General features: G+C 42.6%; 1 protein-coding gene and 1 long non-coding RNA gene across 14 annotated transcripts in view; one reads left to right on the forward strand and one right to left on the reverse strand.

Annotated features, from left to right (window-relative positions):
* LOC118231657 (FERM domain-containing protein 4A-like) overlaps positions 1-24,483 on the forward strand; it is a 149,044-nt gene that overhangs the window by 71,659 nt on the left and 52,902 nt on the right. For 11 of the 13 annotated variants that reach the window (XR_004766117.1, XM_035425690.1, XM_035425691.1 and 8 more), the window contains exon 2: positions 20,097-20,162. Coding sequence is in view for 12 of the 13 variants with exons in the window: in XM_035425690.1 (XP_035281581.1) it covers positions 20,097-20,162 (66 nt within the window). In the remaining variant the exon portion in view is untranslated. Of the gene's footprint in view, positions 1-15,074; positions 15,444-15,580; positions 15,862-20,096; positions 20,163-24,483 lie in introns of those variants that run through there. The other 2 variants (XM_035425692.1, XM_035425693.1) reach the window with 2 other exon arrangements.
* Positions 13,533-17,600, reverse strand: LOC118231658. The gene is made up of 2 exons (XR_004766118.1): positions 17,237-17,600; positions 13,533-15,586 (listed from the first exon to the last, which is right to left on the reverse strand). It is a non-coding gene; the product is annotated as an uncharacterized LOC118231658 (long non-coding RNA).

The following is a 24,483-nucleotide window of genomic DNA, read 5'->3' on the forward strand; positions in this document are numbered from 1 at the left end:
AAGACATCCTGGAAGATAAGAGGTCATTTAAATGCTTTCTGATGTGCGCACATATAAAGACAGGACTTTGCTGCCAAAGCCACTCTTTTTTAAAATCCAGGTTTCACTCCAATATCTTTCCCATCAAGAACAGATGAGGTTAGGTGACTGCTGGCATTTGTGCTAATTGTAACTGTTTGCATTGGAGCAAATACCACACTTTTCTGCTGATAGTCCTCCATGTGGGAGGAATAATGGATCCCTCAAGTCTCTTGGCCGGTAGAGAGGATTCCACTGGTATCCTCTCCAGTGTGAGAACGGCTGTTTCTCAGCTACAGTCCCCTGCTCCAGAGCCAGGGGAAGCCACGGGGACCACCCCAGCTCCACAGAGCCCCGCAGCTGTGACAGACCCCATACATGGCCCAATCCAAAACATTCCCATCCCTACGTGGCCCTCTATAGTCACCACCCTTGCAGAGTTTGATTTTCCCAGGACAGGATGTGAGAGTTCCTGAAAGTTTTGAGTGGGTGACCGGATGAGAATCTAACTTCTCAGTTTTACTTTGTTGTTGTATTGTTTATCACTAGCCCCTCGGCATCCCCAACCCCCCAACTTTGACGTGTCTCAGTCCTTCCTGTGCACAAAATGGAATCCCAGTTTTTTCATGACAATAGTAGAGAATATTGTGATATTAAGATATATCCACTAGCTCTGTTTTAGTCCCCTTTAACTAATCACGGTTAGCATTAGCTGGCTTGTCCGCAGTAGGGATTGTTTTGGCAACTCCTCAAGTTTGTCAGCATCAGCTTTTAGAGCTGTGACCGCCTGATTCGTAGACGTGATGATGTCAGTTTTCCAATTAAAAGTCTTTGGTAATGATGGGAAACCACAGACCTTTTGAGCTCTGTGATAAACGCTATGGCAATAAAAACAGACCAGAGATATTGCAGCAGACATTGAATAAACACTGCTCTCCACAGAGTGCATTTGAACCAAGTGGCTTTTCCTTATAGAAGTATTTCAATCAGGGATGTCGGATCTTTTTAGTCAATAACTGCAGAAACAAATAGTATTATTAAGAATTTTGAAAAGGAATGAGTTATGGCAAAATGATAAAATCATTTAAATTGAATCTGAGCTAGAGCCTGGTTGAAACTTAGATATTTGCAAAAGAGAACTGCAAAACATTTTAACTTTTATGTCAGAAATGTATATTGCTAATAAATATCCCACAAAGGATTCAACAGATTTGTGGTTGAAGTGAGGAAGCCTATGGATTTCATAAATAGGGAGGGTAGGAACCTAAACAGCTCAGAAGTCAAGAAAATAACAGCATTTCTATAAAGTCAGTCTTGGGAGAAGGTGATGTGCTTCTCTGGCCTCTCCCAAATCAATGAAGGATGTTGCACTGGTAGGACAGGTGTACACATGTGGCTGGGAATTCCAAATTCCAAAGGATAAGAACAATAAGAATGATGTTACAAATAATGCAGAAATAAATACGTAAATGACATACAGTAAATGGTACTCAGTATGTCCAATACTACTCACATCCCATTGGTGGTTTCATTTCCCCCTAGAATCATCCTGTGCACCTATCAAGAGCAGTAATACCAGCATGCATTAGGAAGGCTCTGCTTTGATGCCCCTCACCCTGGCCTCACGCTTCACTATCATTTACTCATTGTCAGACATAAGCTCCTTAGCTGCAGCTGAAATCTCATTCCGCTGGTAATGTGAGAATGTGCCAAACCACCCGATGAAAATTCACTCAATTATTTTTCTGACACACTTTAAGGTCCAGGTGACTTACCACAAAACTGTGGAATTTTTTTTTGTTTTGTTATACACTAGAGAAAGCATCCAGATTTAATAATTTTTATACTCTGATCAGAGATGATGGAGGTAGCCCCATCTATGCAGAGATCACTGTGCCAGAATGATGGTGTGTGAGGATATCCATACATACCATTATGAGATAAGCCTCAGCTGGGTTGAGTCCAGATTTTCTCTGCGGCAGGGATGCCATCCATATTGTAAATCTTGGGGGATTATCCCCTGAGACAGGTGATTATACCAAATACAAACTGAAAAGTTGTAAAAATAATTTGAGGGGAATTGTGCTTTTGGCACTGTAACAGACCTACCAGTTAATGGGCTTTTGAATTTTCAATAACAGCGCAAGAGAATCCATATGAAGGCACAGATTAAGTAGTTTCTTATTGTTGATGTTGGCCATTCAGATTTAATTATTTTTCATTATTCAGCCGTTAATGGAATTGGTTGTTTTGCCCTTCAGTTGTAGTATGTTAACCTTATTGAAGCCACCTTACCCATCAACAAAACTATTAAAGTGTAAGTTGACCTTTTTGAGGCAAACTTACAATGTTACTTTTGTGTACCATGAAAATGTTATGGGACATGAACCCAATAACCTTTGAATCCAATATGCAAACTCTTCTCCTTACTTCAGTCAGAAAATACCTTGCTTCATATATCAAGGATGTATTTGCACAGAAGATGTAAAAACAACTCATATTAAGCTCTGTGGCTAACACTCAGCCTATAGCCCCATACTGTTGCATGTGACTACAGTGTCCTACTCTGTGCTGTAGTCTGTGTGTGGAGATGGCAGGGCCATGGTCTGAGAAGCTGCAGTTAAGTGCACAAAGCTAAAGCACCAGGAGCCAGAAATCTGGAGGTGTCAGATCTCAGCCATTGATTTCCCAGGATCCCGCGGGGCACCAAGGGGCTGAAGGAGTGAGGTCATTTCTCTCCATTACGTCTCAACCGGAGGTCACTGCGAGGGCCAGCTGGAAGCCAGCGTACGCCAGCAGGAAGCATGGCCGCTTGCTCCCATCATCCGCGCCATCTCTGCAGCGCAGCATGAGGTCTCGAGTTGCCTGAGAGCAGAGTACACGGCAGCCGAGCCGGAAACCTTCTGCCAAAGCCTGCCGGGTCGAAGACGGCGGCGTCTGGGATACGCTGAGATGTGCTCCAAACTTCGCCTGGACACTGTGGCTGACAATGGGCAGGAGGACACATCCCAATGCCTCATAATGGCAGCTTTGAATATAACAGCACCTTACCCAGAGATTGCCTGTATATGGTTATAGTTGTAATTACACGCAATCTATTTTTTAGAACTATGTGCACCAAATTCCCTGGCCATCACTCATCTCTCATCACACAGTCTGCATTCTGCTGGCCAGACAGAACGCAGTTCCTATATCAGTGACGCAGACCCTTGGGATTGAAGTTTAAGTTGCAGACTTATTCTTTATATATGAACCATGCTTTTACCTTATCCTCCAAGGTAAAGAAAAAATGTATGAATAATTCAGATAGCTAACAATATAAATAAGTAAACACAACACATGGCAAACAATATTTGGAGTATCATTGAGCATTCATGCTAATGAAAACTTAAGTGCCGATGTGCCTCTTTGGAAAAGAAAAAAAAAAGTGTTATATACTGAAGGTATAACAAATGTGTGCATAAGGAACAAGAAGAAGAAAACAAAATGGAGGAATTTCCATAAGGAGAATATAACACATAACAACACTAAGAACAAGACAAGGGTAGAGACAGTGTGTATGTTGCAGATGAGCTGGTCATCTTTGGACAGTCTTTCCAATTAGGCTATATATCATATTCAGACATGGAGGATCAAATAATTTATAGCATAGCATTTGGAGCTAGCTAAAAAAAAAAAAAAAAAACTTGAATGAAAATGTGTTTTACAGGAGATATTTATCACCAGAGCAGAAAACTGACAAAATGTTATATTTTCTATGCTATTGCCTTTAAATACCCTTCCCTCAAGTGGACCTCATATATCGCAAAAGGGGGGATTCCACAATGAATGTTTCTCCTCCAGCAATCGCCATGAGAGTATGCCAAACAAAAACAGATATAATATTTGATTTCACAACCTACAGCAGCAGTGATCATTTCAATGAGTGGTAACTGCCCCTTCATTTTCCATGGAATATTTCACACAGTTCATTTTTTATGATGTATGGTACATCGTGCTCAGAGCAGCTGGAGTAGAGTGTGCTGGCCAGTGACTTGGTTTTCAAGCGTATCAGTCAGGGAATATCCTCTGCTTCAACTTCCAGATAATCTGTCATGTTTGAAGCTAAGGCATTCATGTGCCAGGGAATCTCTCCCCCAGCTGAGCATTGGTGATTTTTTATTTTCTTTCATGGGCGATGAATGTAGCCAAAAAAAGGAAATTTCCACGACTGTCGTACTGGCTGACTGATTGACTGAGCAGCTCCTGCAGAAGAGTGTTATCACTACAGGCTATGTCTACTAAACATTTGTTTGGTTACTTTTTGAATCTGTGAAATAAGTATTGAAACTTGCGGTTTCCTAAAATGTATTCAACAACATCAATACTGGGTCAGCGACACAAAGCTTTACCCTTCCAAAATAAAGCCTACCTATTGTATGGATTCCCCATGCAAAAGCAAACTAGACATGTTGCCGACTGCATTATATTTCAATGAGGAACAAATGACTTCCCATGGGTCTGCTTCCAGTTGGCACATACCATATGGTAATGTACAGTATATGTGTTTTTAAATTCATAGGGAGAACAAATGCACTGAATATTTTGAAATATTTCACAACCATTGTGCCATAAAAAAACAGGCCATATGTGTAAAATGTGTGTATAATAATCTTCCCTGGGAGATCCGAATAAAAAACTACAGTGGAATTATGGAGATTTTTCCTGATTGCACAGTGGTTTGAATACCTCCGGCAGCTTGCGAGATTGCGATCCTCAGTACTCATGCAAAAAGAGGTTTGACTGTGCAAAGGTCAAAGGTGCCATTAGAGCATTCGAATGCCACAGAATCGAATGAAAACAGGAAGCTTTTCCAGACGTATACATGACAAACGGAGTCTCCTTGACTCTACCCACATTGTGAAATAGGTTCACGTCTTTGGACAAATTATTGTTTACACGCCAGCAGTTCTCTATTTGCCCTTAAGCTGCCAAAAAAAAAAAAAAAAAAAACACCAAAATGAGAAATGAGCACGAACCAGCCTACTGTGCTCACTGATTGCATCATGCCTCTCCAGAGCATTGAACGCTGGTATTTCATTTATATATTTATTTGTGTATTATTAAATAATACATTTGTGTGTGGCCTTTCAGCAGCAAGGTAAGAGAGTGAAAAACAACAGGAAATATGATTTGTGTGTAACTTTAGATTCATATTTATTTGTGCATTGTAGGGGAAACACAGTCATTACATGCTGGAAGGCAATGTATTTTTTTTCCCTTTTACCCTGATCAGAATGTGGAATCACCAGATTAAGTTACAGCAAGAGTAGATTTTGAAGAAGCTGAAGAAACTTAAAAATAGATACACGGAAAACAGCTTTAGCTGTTAAAACATATAACATCAAAATGGCACTGTACTTCCGCCCAAAATCAGAGGTGAATGCATGATCAGAACTGTGCTGCGTATTCAATATTCAGATTGCAACAAAGAAAGCTTCTGAGAACAACAAGGAAAATGTGAGGACATTGGATGAAGGCAGCCTGTGTTCTTCAAATCTCCAAGGTTCTATATGGAGTGAGGCCTAGTCCTTTCCTTGGCTAGTCATACAGCATTGCCAAAGATCTGCCAGAGTAGAGAGTTGCAGTCTCCACACCTGTGTTGGGTCAAGTCTGTGTCATGAGGGAATGTGAAGTAACAATCTTGACACCTAAGGTGTCGCAGTTGTGCAAGGAAGGCTAGACACAGCCTCTAAGCTGATCCAGGGGGTTCTTTTTGAGTCAGATAATGACTTGGCCTGGTCTGTACTTTGCACTCTGAAAGTGTTGCATATTCCTTCAGATGAAGGACACAATGACCTTTCTATTATCTCTGCCTAGATTTCTGAAATAGATTTGATGGTGAGATTTCTGAAACATGTCTTTTCGGTTGACTTCCAGAGAGTTCTAGTTCCATAAGAGACTATTATATTAAACAATGAAGTGAAAAACCAATCAATGTGTTAACAATGTCTGGACAGTTATGTGTGCCTGATGAAAAGATGAATAATTAACAAGTCCATATATAAATGTGGATTGAATGCACTAAAGCCAGATGGGTATACAGCTGAATGGAATGGAAGAAGATATATAGTGCTCATCAAGGTCTCTTTTTGCTGCATGGCACAGAGATCATTAAACATGAACAAAATTAATACTGAATTACGTCTTACTATATATAGAAACTAATTTGGAAAGGCTTAACAGTGCAAACAATTTCCATCAAATGAAACCAACTATAATTGTCGAGTAGGAAAAAATATTGTAAGAGTTTGTAACTTGTACCTGTCAGTGCAAAATAGAGTAATAAATGAGTACAGGACTCACCATCTCGCCCCCCCTTACACACACACACACACACACACATGTACTCCAGACACACATCTGGATCCCCCTCTCCTTGGCTTAAACCTCAGCCCATGCGGGAGTAATGAGTTCTGTGAGCTTTTTTTAACTTCCCGTTCGGCAGCAGCCTATATCACTAATCACATCACCCTTCAGTCTGGGATTGGAAAGCAGGAATCCTGACCCAAATATCACAGAGCAGTGCTGTATTAAGCTTGGTAGGCTTTATACAGCCAGAATGCAGTGAAATCCACCAGTACATCATGCAATTAAACACATGTACACAGAAAAACATACCCTCTTGTACACTGTCAGGTACAATCACACAGACAAACACACACGTAACAGTGAACTCACAAAAAAATGTACATGGCTGTGTACAGTTCAGCTACACTGTGTTAGTTTTCAATTTGTCTATTCCACACAATATTCCCAGTATGACTCAGTGTGTGTATGGAGCAAATCATTTGTACCAATTTGTTCTACCTGTCAGGCTGCATGCTGTACTGTCTGTGTGCTGGTGGTTTGAGGGAAAGCAGAGAGTTAAGCAGCAAGCAGAAAGAGCTGCGTACACTCGATGTTGGCTGCGGCTAGTTGGATTTTATTTGTATTGCAAATGTATCTGGCTAAGCCAACTGCTGTGTGTGCTTGCATGTGTATGCATGAGTATGTGCAGGTGTTTTTGTCTATGCTATGCATGAATGCATGTCTCTGCTTGTGAAGGTTGGTTGAGGTAAGGAAGACAACCTGATGCTATTTTTCTACCTTCTCTCATTTGGGAATCTTAAACGGCAACTCAAACAGGCACCATACAATTACAATAGTCCTTCCAGACTTACTTCCCCCCTGAAATGTGCCAAATACTTGACTTTGGTCCCACCCTTTCCTGGCTTCTTCCACACACCTTCCTTCCATCCTAGTCTCTTAGCTCTCGGCAAGAGGAAGGGGCAGCTTTTTCAATGCGTATTTAAATATGCAAAGGTGGTGGAGCTGGATCCATTCCTGCTCAGGATAGAAATCAAACCCAGCACGATTCACAGCTTGAGGTGGAACTGTGGTAAGCTCCCATTTCATCAGGGCCATGTAAAAACTGCAGAGTCGGCTCGGCACTGGATACAGGAAATAATGGAGAATAAAAGAGCTTTGTCACACACTACAGGCCGCCTGTCACCTCCTCTCCCAGGACCCAAACGTCCATTAGTGAGATACCCTCAGGATCGGGTGGGAAATCTGTGCTTTGAGAGGCTAAAAAGACCACTCTGTCTCAAACGGAGGCCCACTGCAATTGCCGCAAGCCTGTCTCCATACGTTTACTTCTTAGTTTTCAGGGAACACCATTTTTGCCCTCTTTCACTTAGTGTAATTTCATTGCAGGTCATAGTGTGATTTATTTTTGACCAATGCCTAGTTGTAAGTTTCATTTTCAATTTTGGGGGAGACACCCTGCTGGACAACCTACAGACAAAAGCAGATGAAGGTAGAATATGAGAATTCCCTCATAAAATCTGTAACGTGGCCTGCTTGCAGATGGGAGGAGAGGAACTTCTGCAGATAGTTAGATTTTGCTTAGCACATCTCTGGCTGTTTGGTTTGCTAATTGGGAGTTTAAGTAGACTGAGAGTCAGCCAGAATCCTTTAGTCTACAGAGTTATGTGGGGAGAATGAAAACTCAGCCAGAACAGCTATTTATCTGGCCTCTGTTGCTACAGTGCTGAGTGCATGCATAATGATACCTGCAGAATTTATGAATAGTCTGCAGAGCTTCAGAGTGCCTCTACTTTGCATTCTGGGCATTGACGATGTGTTGTACCTGGATCGCAAAAACAAATCCCTCCGGTCCTTTACTGGGCTCTGTGTTGAGTCAGGGAAAACTCCCAAGCCCAAATCTACAGCTCTGGCCATTACATCAACCTGGGTGGGCAGAACAGAGCTTTACACATTAAATTAACAAGTGTGAGAAATGCTGGGGGAAGCTCTGCGCTATCTCTGTGTAGCATAACTGTCTGAGGGCAGGACCCAGGTTTGAGGACTTCAAATTTGAACTTTCCATAAAGACCTTTTCTCTGAAGTCATACAGGCCACATAGAGTAGTATTTCAAGGGAATGGCAACATTTTGTCTGTGAGATGCTTGCATGTTTTTCTTGATGATTTCCTATCAGGACTGGCATGGCTGCAAAGGAACAGCATCCCCACCGGTTCTATTTTCTGTCACCCCAATCCAAATGGATTTGGAGAGGAGACAGACACGCCACTGTTCTCGGCTGCCTAAGTGGTGACACTCTAGCCGCGTTGTCAGGATCGGGTTGTCCCTGAAGGAAATGCACACCACCTTTCTATCTTTGCTTTTGGCCTTACCATTTCTGCTTTAGAAGCACCTTGGGGGGTTTTCGAATTCCACTGAAAATCCCTGAGTAAACTGCAGGGCGAACGTATGGCCTTAAATGCTCTCTGCAGCTCTTCCTGGCATCTGAGGAATCTGCTAAACTGACGCAGCTGGCAGCAGCTCCTTAATGTCCACGCTCAAGTGCCATTTTTACTTTTGTCTGGGAGAAGAAGGGTCCCATTTGCCCAAGAAAATTCGGACATAATTGGAGGCACGCAGTTTAGAGCGCACGTCAAGGCATGGTAACAATTCCTCTTTTCAGTGGCTGTCTGAGTGGAATTTGAAGTCCGTGTGCTTAAAGATTTTGTGAAACGTCATTGGATTTGGGCCCTGTTCCCAGAAGTGGCAGTTAACACACAAGCACGACATGCCAGATAAGGCCACACTGATGCACATTCCATTTAACAGGGCTTGCATTTTGACCTGTCCTTCAAAATGGAAGCAAAGAGTTCCTAAACAAAGACACAGTATGGGGGATAATGGTTTAAGAATTTGGACTTGTAAGCCTACTGGCACAGGTTCAAGTCCTGGACGTGATTTCTGCCGTGCCCTTGAGCAAGGTGCTTAAGCTGAATTGTTTCAATGGATGCACGGCTTTACGCATAGTAAATGCTTCACATTTAACCCCCCAGACATGGACGTTTGCAAAGTAATGTGCCCAAGCCACAAACAATGCGAGTTTAAGACAGCGCTGCTACGTTGAGCGTAATGTATGACTGCACACGCTGCTCTGCACAGCAGTCTGCTCCACTGACTCATATTTCTAACCTAGAATCTGCAGATGTGTGTGGCCTACATAAGAGGCCTGGATAAAAATAGGCTCCAGCTAAAAAGCGCAGAATAAAACTCGTAATCTGTCAGCCCTAACCAGAAAAAAGCATGGGTTTGTGCAGTGCGATGTCATTGAGTCCTAAAGTCAAATATTGTAACATGTCTCGGGGAGGAGGAGAAGGAGGAGGACAGGGAGGTATGTTATCCTGGGGATTGCAGTATGGTGTTGCTGTGTTATACCTTATTGACTCAGGGTCAAAGAGTAAGAAATGCTAACAAATTAGTAAATACTGATAGCACAGTCAATAACACTCTCCAAACACCCCTTTCTTCTGATGTTCCTTCCTGTATTACAATCCCCAACAGGTACACTGTGTGACATTCAGTCGTGTTCCTGCATCTTTCACAGATTTGCCAAGTCATTTTCTCCTTCATATAAGTGTGACCTCCCGCATATTTTTTTTGGTTGTAAAGGGGAGCAGACCAGCCCTCCTATTGTATTTTTATCACGTTACTCAGAGAGAGGGAAAGCAGACAGGGTTACAGATAGGTGAGATTACAGTATGGAAAGTAATCAAACCACATGTAACATAGGGGGATTGGCTCCCCTACGGCCTGTCTGACATTTTAGCCCCTCCCACATCTTTTTACCTAGCTCAGAAATGCACTTAAGTGAAACAGTTTCCTCATTTATGATAAACATTTGTCTAAGATATATGTTAGTTATGCAGCTCTGAAACTTCAATGTAATGGTTACCTTTTACTGTGTTGCTATGCAACAAGCCACACATTCAGAGGCAAATGAATCCAACATCCAATCCAGCCCAACGTGACTGTTATGTCACCTCATTTAACCATATTATTACCCCTCAACTCTGAGTGGTAAGCTAAATAAGCTCAAATGTTTTTTTCCAAAACCTTTCACCTGGTTCTCATGGTGATGCTACGCAGAACAAAGACGGCTGTGTTTTCAGGAGCTTGGGATGGTACAGCCCGGTGACCGCTGCGAAGATTGAGGCTACAATCAGCCATGGGGAAGCATTTTACAGAGAGCAGCATTAATCTGTCTTGACTACCGAGGAATATGGCTCACTATAAATACACTCTGTGGGGACTGAGCCATGGAAAAGGGGGACTCTGGTTCACAGCACTTCCCCTGCAAAGTCGTGGCCCTCTTCGAATCATGGGGATGCACAGCTCAGCGCGATACAGTCAGGAGAAAGGGATCCAAAAGGCTCCTCTGTGTCTCCACAGAGGAACCCTATCTAGTACAAATGTCCTTTGTCAGGCAAAAATGGTTCAATCTGGCATATTTCACTTTTCACACATATTCCTCTATGGAGACAAGGCAAAGAACCCTTTTTCCTGAGTGTACCTGTGTAAAGCCGTGCTTGTCCTTGTTTCACTACCATTGAATATGTGTGTCGTAACGCACCATTACTTTTTTCTCAGACCTGATGCTGAGAGAAATGGCTGTTCTGACCTACAAATGATATCATCTACCCTTGAATAATTCACCTGTTCAGCAGTCAACAGCACTTAAAGCAGGAAATATCCATGAACACTTAATGCAATGTGTATGTGTACTCATTATTAATATTTATTCAGTATTACAATTTTTCTAGTACTTTTATATGTAAAAACACACATATAGCCCCTATAATTTTAGGTATGAGCCTGTGAACCTTTCATATTTATCATCCAATAATTGACCATGTTCTATTTATCTGAAATCAGTATACAACACGTAAGTGCATGTAGACAGACACAATATGGGCTCTTCTCATGAAGATTCAGAAACATTATTTGTGTTCATATTAAAACAGGTTTACCGCCCTCGTGGTTCACCTTGCTGTGGTTTGCTGTGAGACAAGGCTAGCTGAAGGGACATTGCCATCTGCAACAGAGGAGGGAAAACTGCAATTTACACATGCCATCTGTATAGCAGCTAGGTAGACAGACCTCTGGCAGTCTCTAGTAATGAGAATATCACCTCTGCTCCGTTGGGCTCAGAAGAGAATAAAGGCTATGCCCTCAGGTCCTTATATGATTTAATTTAGGAAAGACTTGGACCTGTGAATGCAGGCCTGAAATAGAACAGTGTCACAAAATAAGACAAAAGGAAAAACTGGACATGAAAACATCTAAAACCCAATCTTGAACATGAAGTGCTCAATTTTTTTGAAAGTCCTAACTGGAAACACATTGCTCTTATACAGACACATATAGTATATTTGACTTGTCTCTGGAGATTTTAAGGTCTGCTACAGGAACTCTTCATTGCTACCAATCAAACAGAAAGTTTAATAAATTTTTTTAATTTCTAAAAACATTTGCTAGCACTACATTCAATCATATGCAATAAATATGCAGTAAATCCTGCATCATTAAGTGACAAATAAATTTAGCACCGCAGGAAACATCAGCAGTGGTCAATGGTATTCACAAAATCAACTTACTGTGTTAACTAAATAACTACTGTTTGTTTAGTAATAAAGTTATGGAAGCACCAACTTGTGAATCCTTAATCTTAGACCACATGAAGCACAGATAGTGAGAGAGATACAGAGTAGCTGTGTCTTGTAGCAATAATGGCGTTCAGCCTTGAATATTGATCTAGTGATGTACTGTACTGGATGAACCAAGTAATGAATATTCACACACAGAATCTCAGTCTTTGATCATGAATGTACCCTACAGGCTTCTAGTTGAGTACTGTGTTGGAGACTGACGTATGCAGAAATTATTCTTGTCGGGGATTTATTAGAAACCTCTCTGAACAGTTGAAAAATGATCACCTCACAATTGTAATTTAACATTCATATCTAGTTAGTGCTTGAAATTAATTCCAGGTGTTATGGAAACAGGCCAAGAACCCCCAACTAAGTGTGTAATTGGATAAATTAGGTGTTCTTCAACTAAATAGTTACAACAAGCTGGAAATATAAACTACTAAATGTGCCCAATTAAATGATCTCCCTGCAAAACAGTTTGTGTGGGTCTGTTTGCAAGATAGAGATAAAATAGTTCAACTTGGATCTCTCACAGAAGTAAGCACAGTCTTTCAGCCAAAGTCTACTGGGTGTTCAGATAATATAAATGTCTTAGTGTCCAAATCTTTGACTCTAAACCTAACTTGTTTGTCTACTTCATAACCAAGTCTGAGGGTAATGTTGCATTTTTTAAAATATATAAACAAAACAAAAAATGGCATAAATTGTGCTATGGGCATTCATGATGAGACCTCAAGCTTCACCCAGCAGCTAGACATACTGGTAAGGGGGAGACAGGAAGAAGGAAGAGGATGGCGCATGGCATGCAATAGCAAACATGGGAGGAGTCTCAGGTAGGGTAGGGGCAGAGGGGCATTCTTTGTGTTTCTTATTATAAACACCAGCAGGCCTTTCTCACATTAGTGACTTTTAAAATGTACTGTGTGTGCATTTAATCATCACAAGCTGCTATTAAAAGAAAACCTATAATCCCCCCCCCCACCCCCCACACACAGGCACACGCAAACACACACACGCATGCACGCACATGCAAGCACGCAGCATGAGCTGTTTAAATGCAACTACATTTAACAGCAACCCTGAGACTCACAAATTTAGTTTACTCCCCATTGTGGCAATCCACAGCACCTTTATCCTTGGCCCTTTTTTGATTTCTGCATTTCATTTGTTGAAGCGCTCATAATTGACCACTGCTGTGGGGGGTCAGGGGTGAAGCCTTCTGCAGCTTGCATCAATTACATGCCCAGTAGTGTTTATGTTGTGCAGACCCAGAATGGGTTACATTTAAACCTTTCCACGACCCTCCATGTCTCTCTTGGAAAGCTACAGACATAGTAGCTTTTCCCTCTCACCAAGGAGACCGAGAAACCTTAACTCAGCACGATCTCACTGGAAACACTAGTCCCCAATGGGGAATCCTGCTGCTGCTGCTTTTACATTACTGTGAAAAGCTCTGGGGCAACCACACATAAATGCCTCTTGCCTGCCCATAAATCTCTTTGATTATACAAGGTATCATCACTTTTCTTATAAGGCAAACTTATTTCCCTACCTTTGTAATTACTCCCCCAACCTGTCCTCCCCGCAGACACAATCCAGGAGTTCTGGTCTTGCTATTCAGCTGTACTGTACTTTGAGCCCATCCCCTCAAAGCTTTTTTGTCCATGCTCAGTTTGGGGAGTTGTTTGACATTTAGTAGCCCCCCTTTTGATTCTAAAATCAACCACCCCCTCTGCCCTCCGCCAAGCAGAAACATGCAAACCTGGACATTCCCATCCGTTCCCAACTGCCCTGGTGCATGCTGGGTTTCCTGGGTTCAAACGGTCAGCCTTCCAATCCTCTTTTTTTTTTTTGTAAAACAACGGGAGCCTTGTGGTGAAGGCCCGCTTACCAAGGAAGCTGCCAGAAAGGGCAACGTTTAGTAAAAAATACAGACAAAAACACAGCAATCACCTGCAGACATTTAACTTAGACAGCGGAACTTCCATTTATCGATATTCCAGTCAAGATAAAGGTCTGTACTCCGAGAGAAAAGCGTGTTCTCTGCCACACTTCCAATAACTGCACTTAAGTAACCAATGTTGTACACAGCATAGACTACATTAACAGTTCATATGACAACTTCAGTTTTACGCAGGAGATGAACCTGCTAATTAATGTAGCTAGTCTCACAGCAGAAGTCTCTGGCATAAACATGTAAAGACAATGGCTAGGACATCATCAACTAGGCCTATACTCCCTGATTAGAATTTAAAGCATTTTCTTTCAACACAAACATAAATCCAGTGCCCTGCGGTAGGCTGTAAGTTTGTTTGTTGGTTCATGCGTTTTTAGGATCACTTAACAAACAAAATATTTTCATCAGGCAACAATACTGCTCCAATTGTCCACCACTATACATGCAAAGTTGGTCATGCTCATTTCGTTCATTGGAGCTTTGTCATTAAAAAAAAAATGTATGTATTATGCTGTCTCGCTATTTTTACAACCACTTTTCAGTATTACCTCAAATAATTGCTATGTAATTAGTATGTCAAAATTAGGACTAGCTGTCTGGCTTCACTGAATAAATATATATTTTTTGTGTAACATGTAGAAATTGCCTACTTGAAATATTTCAACACATTTTCAAAGAAATCTGTGTACATTTGGATTTTAAAGCATAACAAAAACACAAGTCATCAAAGCCACCTTGGGTACAGTTAATCGATTCTGTGGGGAATGATGATCCTTTCCGATTGAGCCAATACGGACAGTTTGGTCAAAACAAAACATTTAGCTAGTTGTCTGATGAATGGTTCTAGACGCTGCAGGGTTTAAAAATGTTTTTAATTTATGTTATGGAAATATATTTAGAACGTATTATGGTAACTTTCAAAATAATATAAACATTGACATTTAATTGTCAACATTTGAGAACAAGAAAATGGTAATCTGGATATACGCTCGCCGCAGCGTGGGCTAATAAAAAGAAATGTTCAAAGGCATTTCAATTAAAAGGCTTCCATTGTGAACGCAGAAAAATCGGTCTCGACGAACTGAGCGAGGGAGAGAGGAGTGCGTGTATGTGTATTATAAAGAAGCTTTTCCTTGACGATTTTGGCTTTGCTCAGTGGCTCCAGATGTCCGTACGATGTTCCCCGACCGCCTCTCACAACGCACACCCCGTCTTGCTGTGTGTAAAGGTTGTGGTTTCACATGACCCAGCGTCAGAAGTAGCAGGATATGCCCCCCTTTCTCTCATCCCTTCCCCCATATCCAGCCTCATTTCTCAGTCAGGATTGTTTTCTTCGGCACGTGAAAGGTTTAAGTAATAAAGAAGGAAACTAACCCGATACCGGTGGATAGTTCTTCTCCAACATCGGCTTCTGGTCCCCTCGGATATTCTCTGATGGTATGTTCTCTCTTGCTGCATGTTTCTAACATTTCATCTCCTCGCCGGTGTCACTCGGGAAAAGAGGGGGTCGATTGATGACAAGGAGCTGTTTTGGATATCGCCAGTGCAGCGCTGCTCCTTGGACGAAGGTCCCAGTGTCCCTGTGAAAAGCGAGTTTAACCCGGGAGATGGCATGTCTTGGTGCTGTGCCTGTGGTCAGCTTTATCGCTTGCAGTGATTGAAAACAGAGGGAAGGGCTGTGTCCAGCGGAAAACGCCGGCTACAATGGCATGGGTGCTGCTGTCCTTCTAGGCCAGAAGCAGAGCCTCTCGACTTGGATTTTCATGCAAAGCTAATACGCTGGGATTGATTAGCGGGCAACCGATTTAAACCGTGTCTTGGGATTTCATGCTGGAGACATTCTGAGATTTAAAAGGTAAGATCATATTACGTCCATTTTTCATTGAGTAGAAACAGAAATCGCTTAATAAATATAACTAGCTCATGCTACCTCCAGCAAAGTTATCGTGAGAAACACAGGATTTACATGAGCATGATTCTGGTATGGCTGCTGCTACAGGATGTACGTTAGCTCGCATGCTTAGATTTTGTAGAGTCGACAACATGACCAACGGAGTAGAAAATATGTATATCTGAGCAACCGTCTGTCCAGTAGAGGCAGCCAATCGCTATCGTAATTTTAATACTCAAACTTGCCATGTAATGGACGAAATGGGACTCGCTGAGAAATACATCCAAGTCATTTTGCTCAAATGCATGAAAGTCCCTGATTAAATAGGGTTGCATTTTTCTAATGTAATGTAGCCGACGTTGCTTGTGTGTAACGTCGTTTCGGTGTAGTGCGTGGCACTGTACTACTCAGCATATAACATTCATTGACATTTCAAACAGTAGCTGTGTCAGCTACTTCATGAATTGTTTAAGTTGATGTGTGGCGAAATTTAGCCAATGTATTCAACAACGCGAAATATAACGACAGGGAAATCAAATTCGCTGCGGTAAGAGTTTGTTCATCATAGTGCCTGTAATTTGGCTGTGGATGAAATACGATGGCATCACGAAGATTCAACCTGTCAAATCAGCTGCTGGTGTTTAACTTATGTATTCTAGTCTTCCATTGACATGTTTCATAAGAGGATTATAGGATTTATTTACGAACTAGCTCTAGTTAATTAGTTTGCTTTTACACATGGGGATATAAAAAACAAATATCAACATTTTCAGTGTAGTGTGCAGAAAATAAAATTACAAAAAATCAGTGCAGGGCACTTTATGACAGAGTTAACAGAAATTGTAGTGCAGTTGTCTGCTTGCTCCAGAATGCAAACAAAACCTCATTAACTCTTTCCTGCAAGAGCAGGTGACTGTTCTGTCCACTGTCTGTTTCTGCAGTGCAGGGCGTGTGGGCCAGAAGGTTAAGGTTGCTAGTATTAGCTACCCTCTTCAGGTTGCGGATACAATGCTGAAACCTCATCACTTTTTACATAGCTTAGCTAACATTTTGTATATTTTGTACATCGTCTCAAAAAATTGCTGTTTTGTGCATAGACATTTGTTTCAAAATCCAGTTTTGAAAACTAAAGGAACAGTACTGGTAGACATGTCTATACTCAATGATCTCTCAGAGTTTCAGCACTGCAGTATATGAATTGCTGATGTAAAACTGTTCACTTGCTATTGAGGCAGTCCAAACAGACTCTTCATATAACAGATGGGTTTTGTACTTTAAATAGGCTACCTTTAAATAATACCTGGTCTCTTCAACTCCTTACTCTTTAATTAGCACTCACCTTGTTGTGATGTCCAGACAGGAAGGGGAGGAGCCTGCAGGTATTTCCTGTCTTACTCTCCAGTCCTGCACTCTTTCAGTTTCTTCCCAGTGTTTTTTGCTCAGGAGGATGCTAATGCACAGAGCTGGAATGGCTCTGAAGAGCTCTCCAAAATTTGCCAAGTCGCCACTTAGGCTACTTTAAGAACAACTCTTCACATGTCAGAACAACTATTCACAAGGGCTAGAATCTGAGATCTTCAGCACAATGTCTCCTGGCCTCAGAGTTATGCAGTGTGCTGTTTAAAAAGTTTTTGTGCGTTTGTTTTTGTTTTTTTCCTTCAGCATATGGAGATGGGAATCATATGCACAAAGAATGGTGTGCTTTTTTCCCCCCTTCAAATCCTGGAGCAGTCCTTCCCCCAGATGTTGAGGAAATGTGAACTCTTCAGCATTATTTTGTCACTTTTCCATTGTGGGCTGTCCTTAGGGACTGTGCTTCCTGTATGTCAGTTTAAAGTAGAATGAAAATGGCTCGCGTAACTTTGGTTGCAGAACAAATAACTGCAAACTTGCTTTTGAGAAACACTCCTCATGACGGGTAGTGAATGTGTGTTCCATGTGGTCCGCTTGCCCGGTTAGCATTAGTCTTTGTGTGACGTTTCCAATTTCTTGACAGATACAATATGTGTTGCATTTTATGATTGAGGTCTAAACACAGGAAAGGACCGATTTGTCAGAACCCCATTTGAATCGCATCTGGAGGTGGTCTGGCTTGGTATTGGATCTGAATGTAAATGCTTCAGTATGCGTCTTCTCCAATCACCATCATTTTAGGCAGATTGGCACGTCAGTGAGCACAACAACCGGGAGAAACGTGATCTCGCTCTAAACACACCCAATACATTAAAAATTAAGTGTAAATACATGACAACGTAAATAGCATATGCAGAAATCCGGTTTGTTTTGGTCACTGTAAGAGCTTTTGAAAGAGGTTGGATTAGATGTGGATAGGAACTACAAACGGTATTGATGAATTAAAAAAGGGAGAATGTCCCAGCGCTTGAGTGGAGCCGTAGCGGGAGAGGTCATGTGATTCCCAGCTTGGGCCAGCCCTGCTCCATATGCACACAGCTAATGAGATCAGCACAGGGTCTGCTGCAGTACACGCCCACATAGCATCTCGGAAGGGAACAGTCAGTGAAACGCTTGGCATCTTTAAAAAGCAGTGGGGATCCATCAAGGGAGTTCCCCCGCAGTATCCTCATGCTGAATACCCTCTCTCCCCTCACCTCTTTGCAGAAATAATGATGCATGCATTATACTATATCCCTTCATTAAGAACACATCCTACAGCAGGCTCTGATGTGCATTGTCTCCCTGTCACCACTGTACTGCAGTGTCACTGCCCTGTCCCAGCATTAATGGGATGTCTCATCATATATGACAGTAGACATTTGATGCAAGAGCATGCTTTTATGGTTCATTACCTGTTTTGCTTTAAGCAAAGAGCAAGAGGCAGATGTATCACCTGTGAGGATGGTCAATCTTTTCTTCCAAAGCCCCAGTTTTTTTTTCAGTGCTAGGGAGCACTGGTGGTGGGCAGTGCTTTGAAGTCCTGTTCATAGGCAATACGATTGTTTGGGTGTTTACCACTCTTCCTCTACAGGGAAGAAGAGCAAACAACACTAGCATGCAGAGGATTACAGAGAAGAAAAACAACCATACAAACAAGGCCTTTGATTTTGAGGTTTTATGATGATAGGAGACTTTTTTCCTGTATGTGTTGACTACTGAAAAAAAAACATCTGCTATCATCATAAGTAGCTTTTCCTTCAGAACCCATTTGTTGTTTCATGTGTGTCCCAATCCTCTCGTTGGCGGTATATTTGTTGATCGTGCTCCTTCATCGCTGAATGAATTGCCAATAATCGGGACCCCTGGAGGTCCTTCTGTTCCATATATGACCACTTAAAGAGAAATTTATACCAGCTGTGAAGTGGATGGTGTGGGATAAGGGGTTGATACCGTATGTACAGAGAATATCACCGTATAAAGGCTTTTCACAGGGGACAACACCAGCCTATGTTTAATGCTGAAGGCCTAGCGATGTGGGAAAATGCTTTGGCCAGGCCCATTGTTTTTGCTCGGTGGAATATGGGGGGAAAGGGCACTTTGACCAGGTAGAGGCGCTGAGCCTCAGGGGGTTTGCTTCCTGGCCAAGACCCAGCGTGTTTGGCCTCGAGCCACAGGGCATCGGCACGCCCTGTCCCTCATTCGGGGGACAAACTGTTTAACGGGACGAAAGAGACTGAGTCCCAGAGAGGATGGATCAATAGGGAGGTGGCTCGATGAATTTTACTGTCAACTGTACGTGTCGCTACTGCCGAAGCAGGAAACTAGGACTAGGGTGCATGTTTACAGCAGTGTTAGCATAGAGTGCCACTGTAAACTGGGGATCTTGCTGAATTTGGCTTCCGGTGTTGTGTCAGTTGGTGCCTAGCTGCAGTTCTCATTTCATCCTTTCTTCAGAAGAGCTTCTGTCAACATTGATGGTCATGATCCATGTAGGTGCATATTTCTGTAGAGGAAGGTGCTGTACTTTTGTTGGTGAAAATGTATCAAATATGTTTTCATTCGTTTTGGTAGATTTTCTATGATCTCTTTGATAGGCAAGACAAAACCAAAAAAGCATCTAAGCTAATAGAAGCAATCCCTGTTTACAGCAGTATCATTCCCAGTTTGTAGACACAGCATGTGTTGGGCTGTGTGAGAGCTTGTATACATGGTATAGCCTACTTTGTTTCACCCTGACCTTGCATTCTCGGGAGATTTCTTCCACTGTGCACCAAGGATAATCTGCCCTGTCTCTTCTTTTCTAGATGACAGAGGGGCGGCGATGTCAGGTCCACCTTCTCGATGACAGGAAACTGGAGCTGCTGGTGCAGGTAGGTTATAATTAAATAAATGAATGAATGAACCCCGTGCTAATTGTTTGTTTGGACGTGCCAAGAACCCACTGAGTCAGCGGGTCTCCAGGCAGGTTTTATATATCCAACCCTGCTTTCACCCCAAGTTTATTTTTTCGTCGTATCACCTGAGGTGGCTTGAAGCACCGCTGAGATTTTTCACAAGTGCTGAGAGTGAGAGATCTCCCAGCCAACCTACATCTCAACACCTCGGAGGTGTCAGGAAAAGACCTGCCCGGAGCGGTCTGAAAGAGGAGCCTGCACATTGTCCTTGTCATGCTGTACCGCAGTAGGAACAGGGAGCCTACAGTCCTCCTCATTCTAGAGGGTCTGAGTTTCTCTGCCATGCTTATGCCCTCAAAATTCCATTTTACTGTTAGCCACCCAGCATATTTGCTCACACGTGCACACATACACACTCACAGACACACACACACAGATATACACACTCACACACATACACATGCACATCCTGCTAGTCACATCTATGTCTTCATCCTGCTCATGTGCCCCCCGTCTTTCTGCATATGAGCGGAGTGTCAGATGTGCTCAGGATCAGAGAGCTCTGAGGAGCGCACCGTGGCTGATGTTTCCAGCGGGCTTCAAAGGAAGGAGCGAACGTAAATCCTCTAAACCGTTCCTCTCCCCTCCGCCGTGTAATGAAAAACAAATGCCTGTCTCCGCGAAAAGCAGACCTCCCTGTTCCCAATAAAATCTGAAGCCTGATATTCAGCACTGCGCCGTGAGCGGATTCAGACGGTCCTTTTGTTGCCGTCACGTCGTGGCGTACATGATGAATCTGTGTCCTCTTCTCACGGATTTTAATAAACGGAGAGCCGAAAGCTTTGATGGTATGAGGTACTGCTGGGTGAACACGCTCCCCTTTCCCACTGGCATTGCTTGAAAATGACTAAGCATAACTTTGGCCTTTTACTTTTATCTGTGGAACTGAGTATTCTTTTGGCACAGAATGCTTTGGATTAGCCCGTAGCCTACTCCTTTCAGTAGTGAGGTTGTTAAATGCACGTTAAACTAAACGAGCTGTATTTGTTTCAATCCACAAACAAAGAAATGCCCTTGCCCAAAGCTACTTTTTGAGAAGCTGGGCGAGGCCATTGTTTAAATAGTACTTACCGAACAGGGCTTTTGGAATGCTTTGCGTAAACTAATCCAGGTATTCTCTACTGAATACATGACCGAAACGAATAGGGTTCCTAATCCCTAACTGAACATATGATATCTTGTCTCATTTTCCCATGCATGAGTACGTCTAATATATATTTCTGATCAATGACATATTGAAATTACACAATCTTAAATCACATAGTGCATATACAGTGCTTTATAAATGTATAACTTTTCTTGGTACCATCATCACGCTGTAGTTGGCCAGGTGCAATGTGTGTTGAAGATGGTTATAATAGATTATAAAGATTTTCTAGGTCTTGATCTTGTTCAGTTTCTGTTTGACTTTGTAACTAAAGAAGAGTTGATATGGCGAAAATGCTATAGGGGGCTGTGCCTGGAAGACGTTCCCTTGTTGTTGTTGTGTTGGGAGAATTTTTAGCACTCGGGTTTTGCTGCTTCCAGTGGAGTAAACATGAGTGATTTAAACCCTGGGGCCACTTTCCAGAGACACACCCAGAGCTTACTGTGTGGTTGGCAGCTGATCCTGCATGTCTGTCAGTGGTCTGGTTCATTACATATGTTCACTGTTGATGTGTAAAGCAGGGGTATCATGCTGGAGGCTTAATACATGTAAATAGATATTATGCATCCAATTTAATTAGTTTTCCCTTCGAATACCATGGTGGTTTGACCGGATGGACATTTACAGAAGGGCATTTAAGAATATTACTCTAATGCTCGGTTAAAGCAAGTAGGCTACCTGTTAATGCAACCTTGCTCTTGTAATATTTTGGTGTGGGTCTGTAGTTATTGAAAACTAGTGATCGGAAAGGGAGACTTCATAAACCAATTAATTGGTGGAGTTGTCACATGCTGTCAAACTCTTTCTTGTTTGAACGAATCTGAAAACTTTTCACTCTACAGCAAAACACTGTGAATGGTTCTGATCAGGGAGTCGCATACTTGACGAAAGGGTCAGCCATATTTGCTCAGTCACTTAGCCTCACTCTCAAAGCGCAAGTTGAATCTTCTAAGTTGTGTGACACAACTAATCAAGTTATAATAATTTATTATCATTATCAAGTTAGTGTAAGTTATAACTAAAACCAGCTGCCTTTACCGAATGGATCTGTATTGCTCTTTTCTATGCTTGTTAGTAGCAGTTTTAAGCTAAGTGCTAAAAGTGGCCCATAGTGGCATTAGTATTTATACATTTTTTCAAATGAAGTGATTCATCAAATAAAATCCAAATGGCTGTGCTGCAGTGTTGAAATTACACATCATAAAATCTTCTTGGATAGCACATCCTTCTCTTTTTTCTTATACAGCCACATTTCTATTTTCTGATTTGTACTTTTAGTCATGTAGTTTCAGTATGAGGCATGGCGTTTTGTGATAAGTCCATTTTGTGTGTATGGGTGTGTGTTTGCATGCAAGTGTGGCTGTGCAAGGTTGTGTGCATGCATGTGTGTATGTGCATGCCTGTGTGTGCGACTGTGTGTGAGAGAGAGTGGGGGAGAGAGTGAGAGATTGAGAGAGGGAGAGGGAGGGCTCATACATTTGCATGTGTCTGCTGCTTGGGGATCTTGGGCAGACTGCATGGGGGTGGAGAGTGTTCCCTAGGCACTTGCTAATCACATCGCAGCTAATTAACAATAGCCTACATGCTACGTTAAGCAAACGCAGCAATTGTGAACAAACCCTTTACGGTCAAATATCACACTTGACTTTTGTATCCCTTCAGCGTAAGAAGCATGTGTCGGGTCCAAGTCTAAGGTTTCACGGATGTGGGCGTGGGCTTAACACCAGTCCCATGCGGCTGGCCGGCCACCTGCTTGAGGCCCTGCTGATTGTCTGTCCTTTGTAAAGGACACTTGGCGGGGGATTAGTCCCTGCAGGAGCTGAACTGCTCTGAAAGGCAAAGGGACTCTCCGGGTTCACAGAAGGGTCCTTGTGCCACCGATAAGCCCAGCAGCCGTGCTGGGACCCTCTTCCCAAAGTTGAAAGCAACTGGGCTCCGTCGTGATGTAGAACAGCCGGGCCTGAGCGAGACCCATCTCTCACTGCGCTGGCGCCCTGTCATGGACGGGCTCTCCTTTTGTCAGAGCGCCTGAAATATGCTGGCGCTGTAACGCGGGCCAGAAACTTCGGAGATACTCATCCGTTAGTTCATCTGGCAGATGAGCATGGGTGTCAGAAACAATTTGAGTCCAGAGATGGTCTGCAGAGCTGATCTTGCTATTTCCTTTCAGACAAAGCAGCCAAAAGCACCCTCCTCAACCCCCCCTAATGTCTCGTTCTCTTTCTGTCCAAGATATCACTTGATCTCAGCATTGATTAAAAGCTCTTCACTGCACTTCTGATGACCTCATGCTTCACAGGAAGCCATAATTACCGTCTTGTGGTTCTGGGGGACAGTCAGTGCACAAAGTAAATCAAACTTTAAATGGATGTTGCAGTTTTTAAAAATGAAGAAATATTGCCCACGTCAAAGGAACTGCTGCCTGGCTAGACACTTCACGGTTTGTGTATTTTATACGGTCACTGCAGCCTATTCACATGAGACTGTATGAGACTGCCTTCCGTAGCTTTGGGCCATCTCATTCTTATTATGTTATGCTAATGTTTCTTACAGTGGTAATGAGTTGCACCGGAGTTCTGTAGTAATCTTATCAGAGTGCCTGCCGGTCACTCATTGTGATTGTGCGTTTAATCTATTCAGTCCTGATGTGACTGTTGGCCATTACTCTGTCCAGCCCCTGATCTGTCTCCTGATGAAGTTTACCGCTTCGGAGAGTCCTTGCCCTGCTGTGAGAGCTGTCTAATTTACCTGTCTACACCTGACACAAAAACCTGCAAAATGGCCTTTTCTCTCCTACAGTATTTCTTATTGGTATAGTCTGACATGCTGAAGGCCTGAAGTCCACAGGAGGCCACTGAGCAGTGATGTGGGACTGTCGTCCATTTGGAACCACTTTGATAGAAGGACATGCGGTTGCTGTTCATCGCATGGTGTGCTGGGCATCGGTGGAAAGCTGCAGAAACAGAAACGGCCAGAGTGGAGAGGAATGAATGGAGCCAGAGAAGTTTCACTGTAATGAAGACAGAGTTGGGAGCTGGCCGTGAGGGCTGCAGGAAGTCATATAAACCTGATGTTGGCAAGACTTGCAAT

This window comes from Anguilla anguilla, chromosome 7 (genome assembly GCF_013347855.1).
Source record: "Anguilla anguilla isolate fAngAng1 chromosome 7, fAngAng1.pri, whole genome shotgun sequence".
Lineage (NCBI taxonomy): Eukaryota > Metazoa > Chordata > Actinopteri > Anguilliformes > Anguillidae > Anguilla > Anguilla anguilla.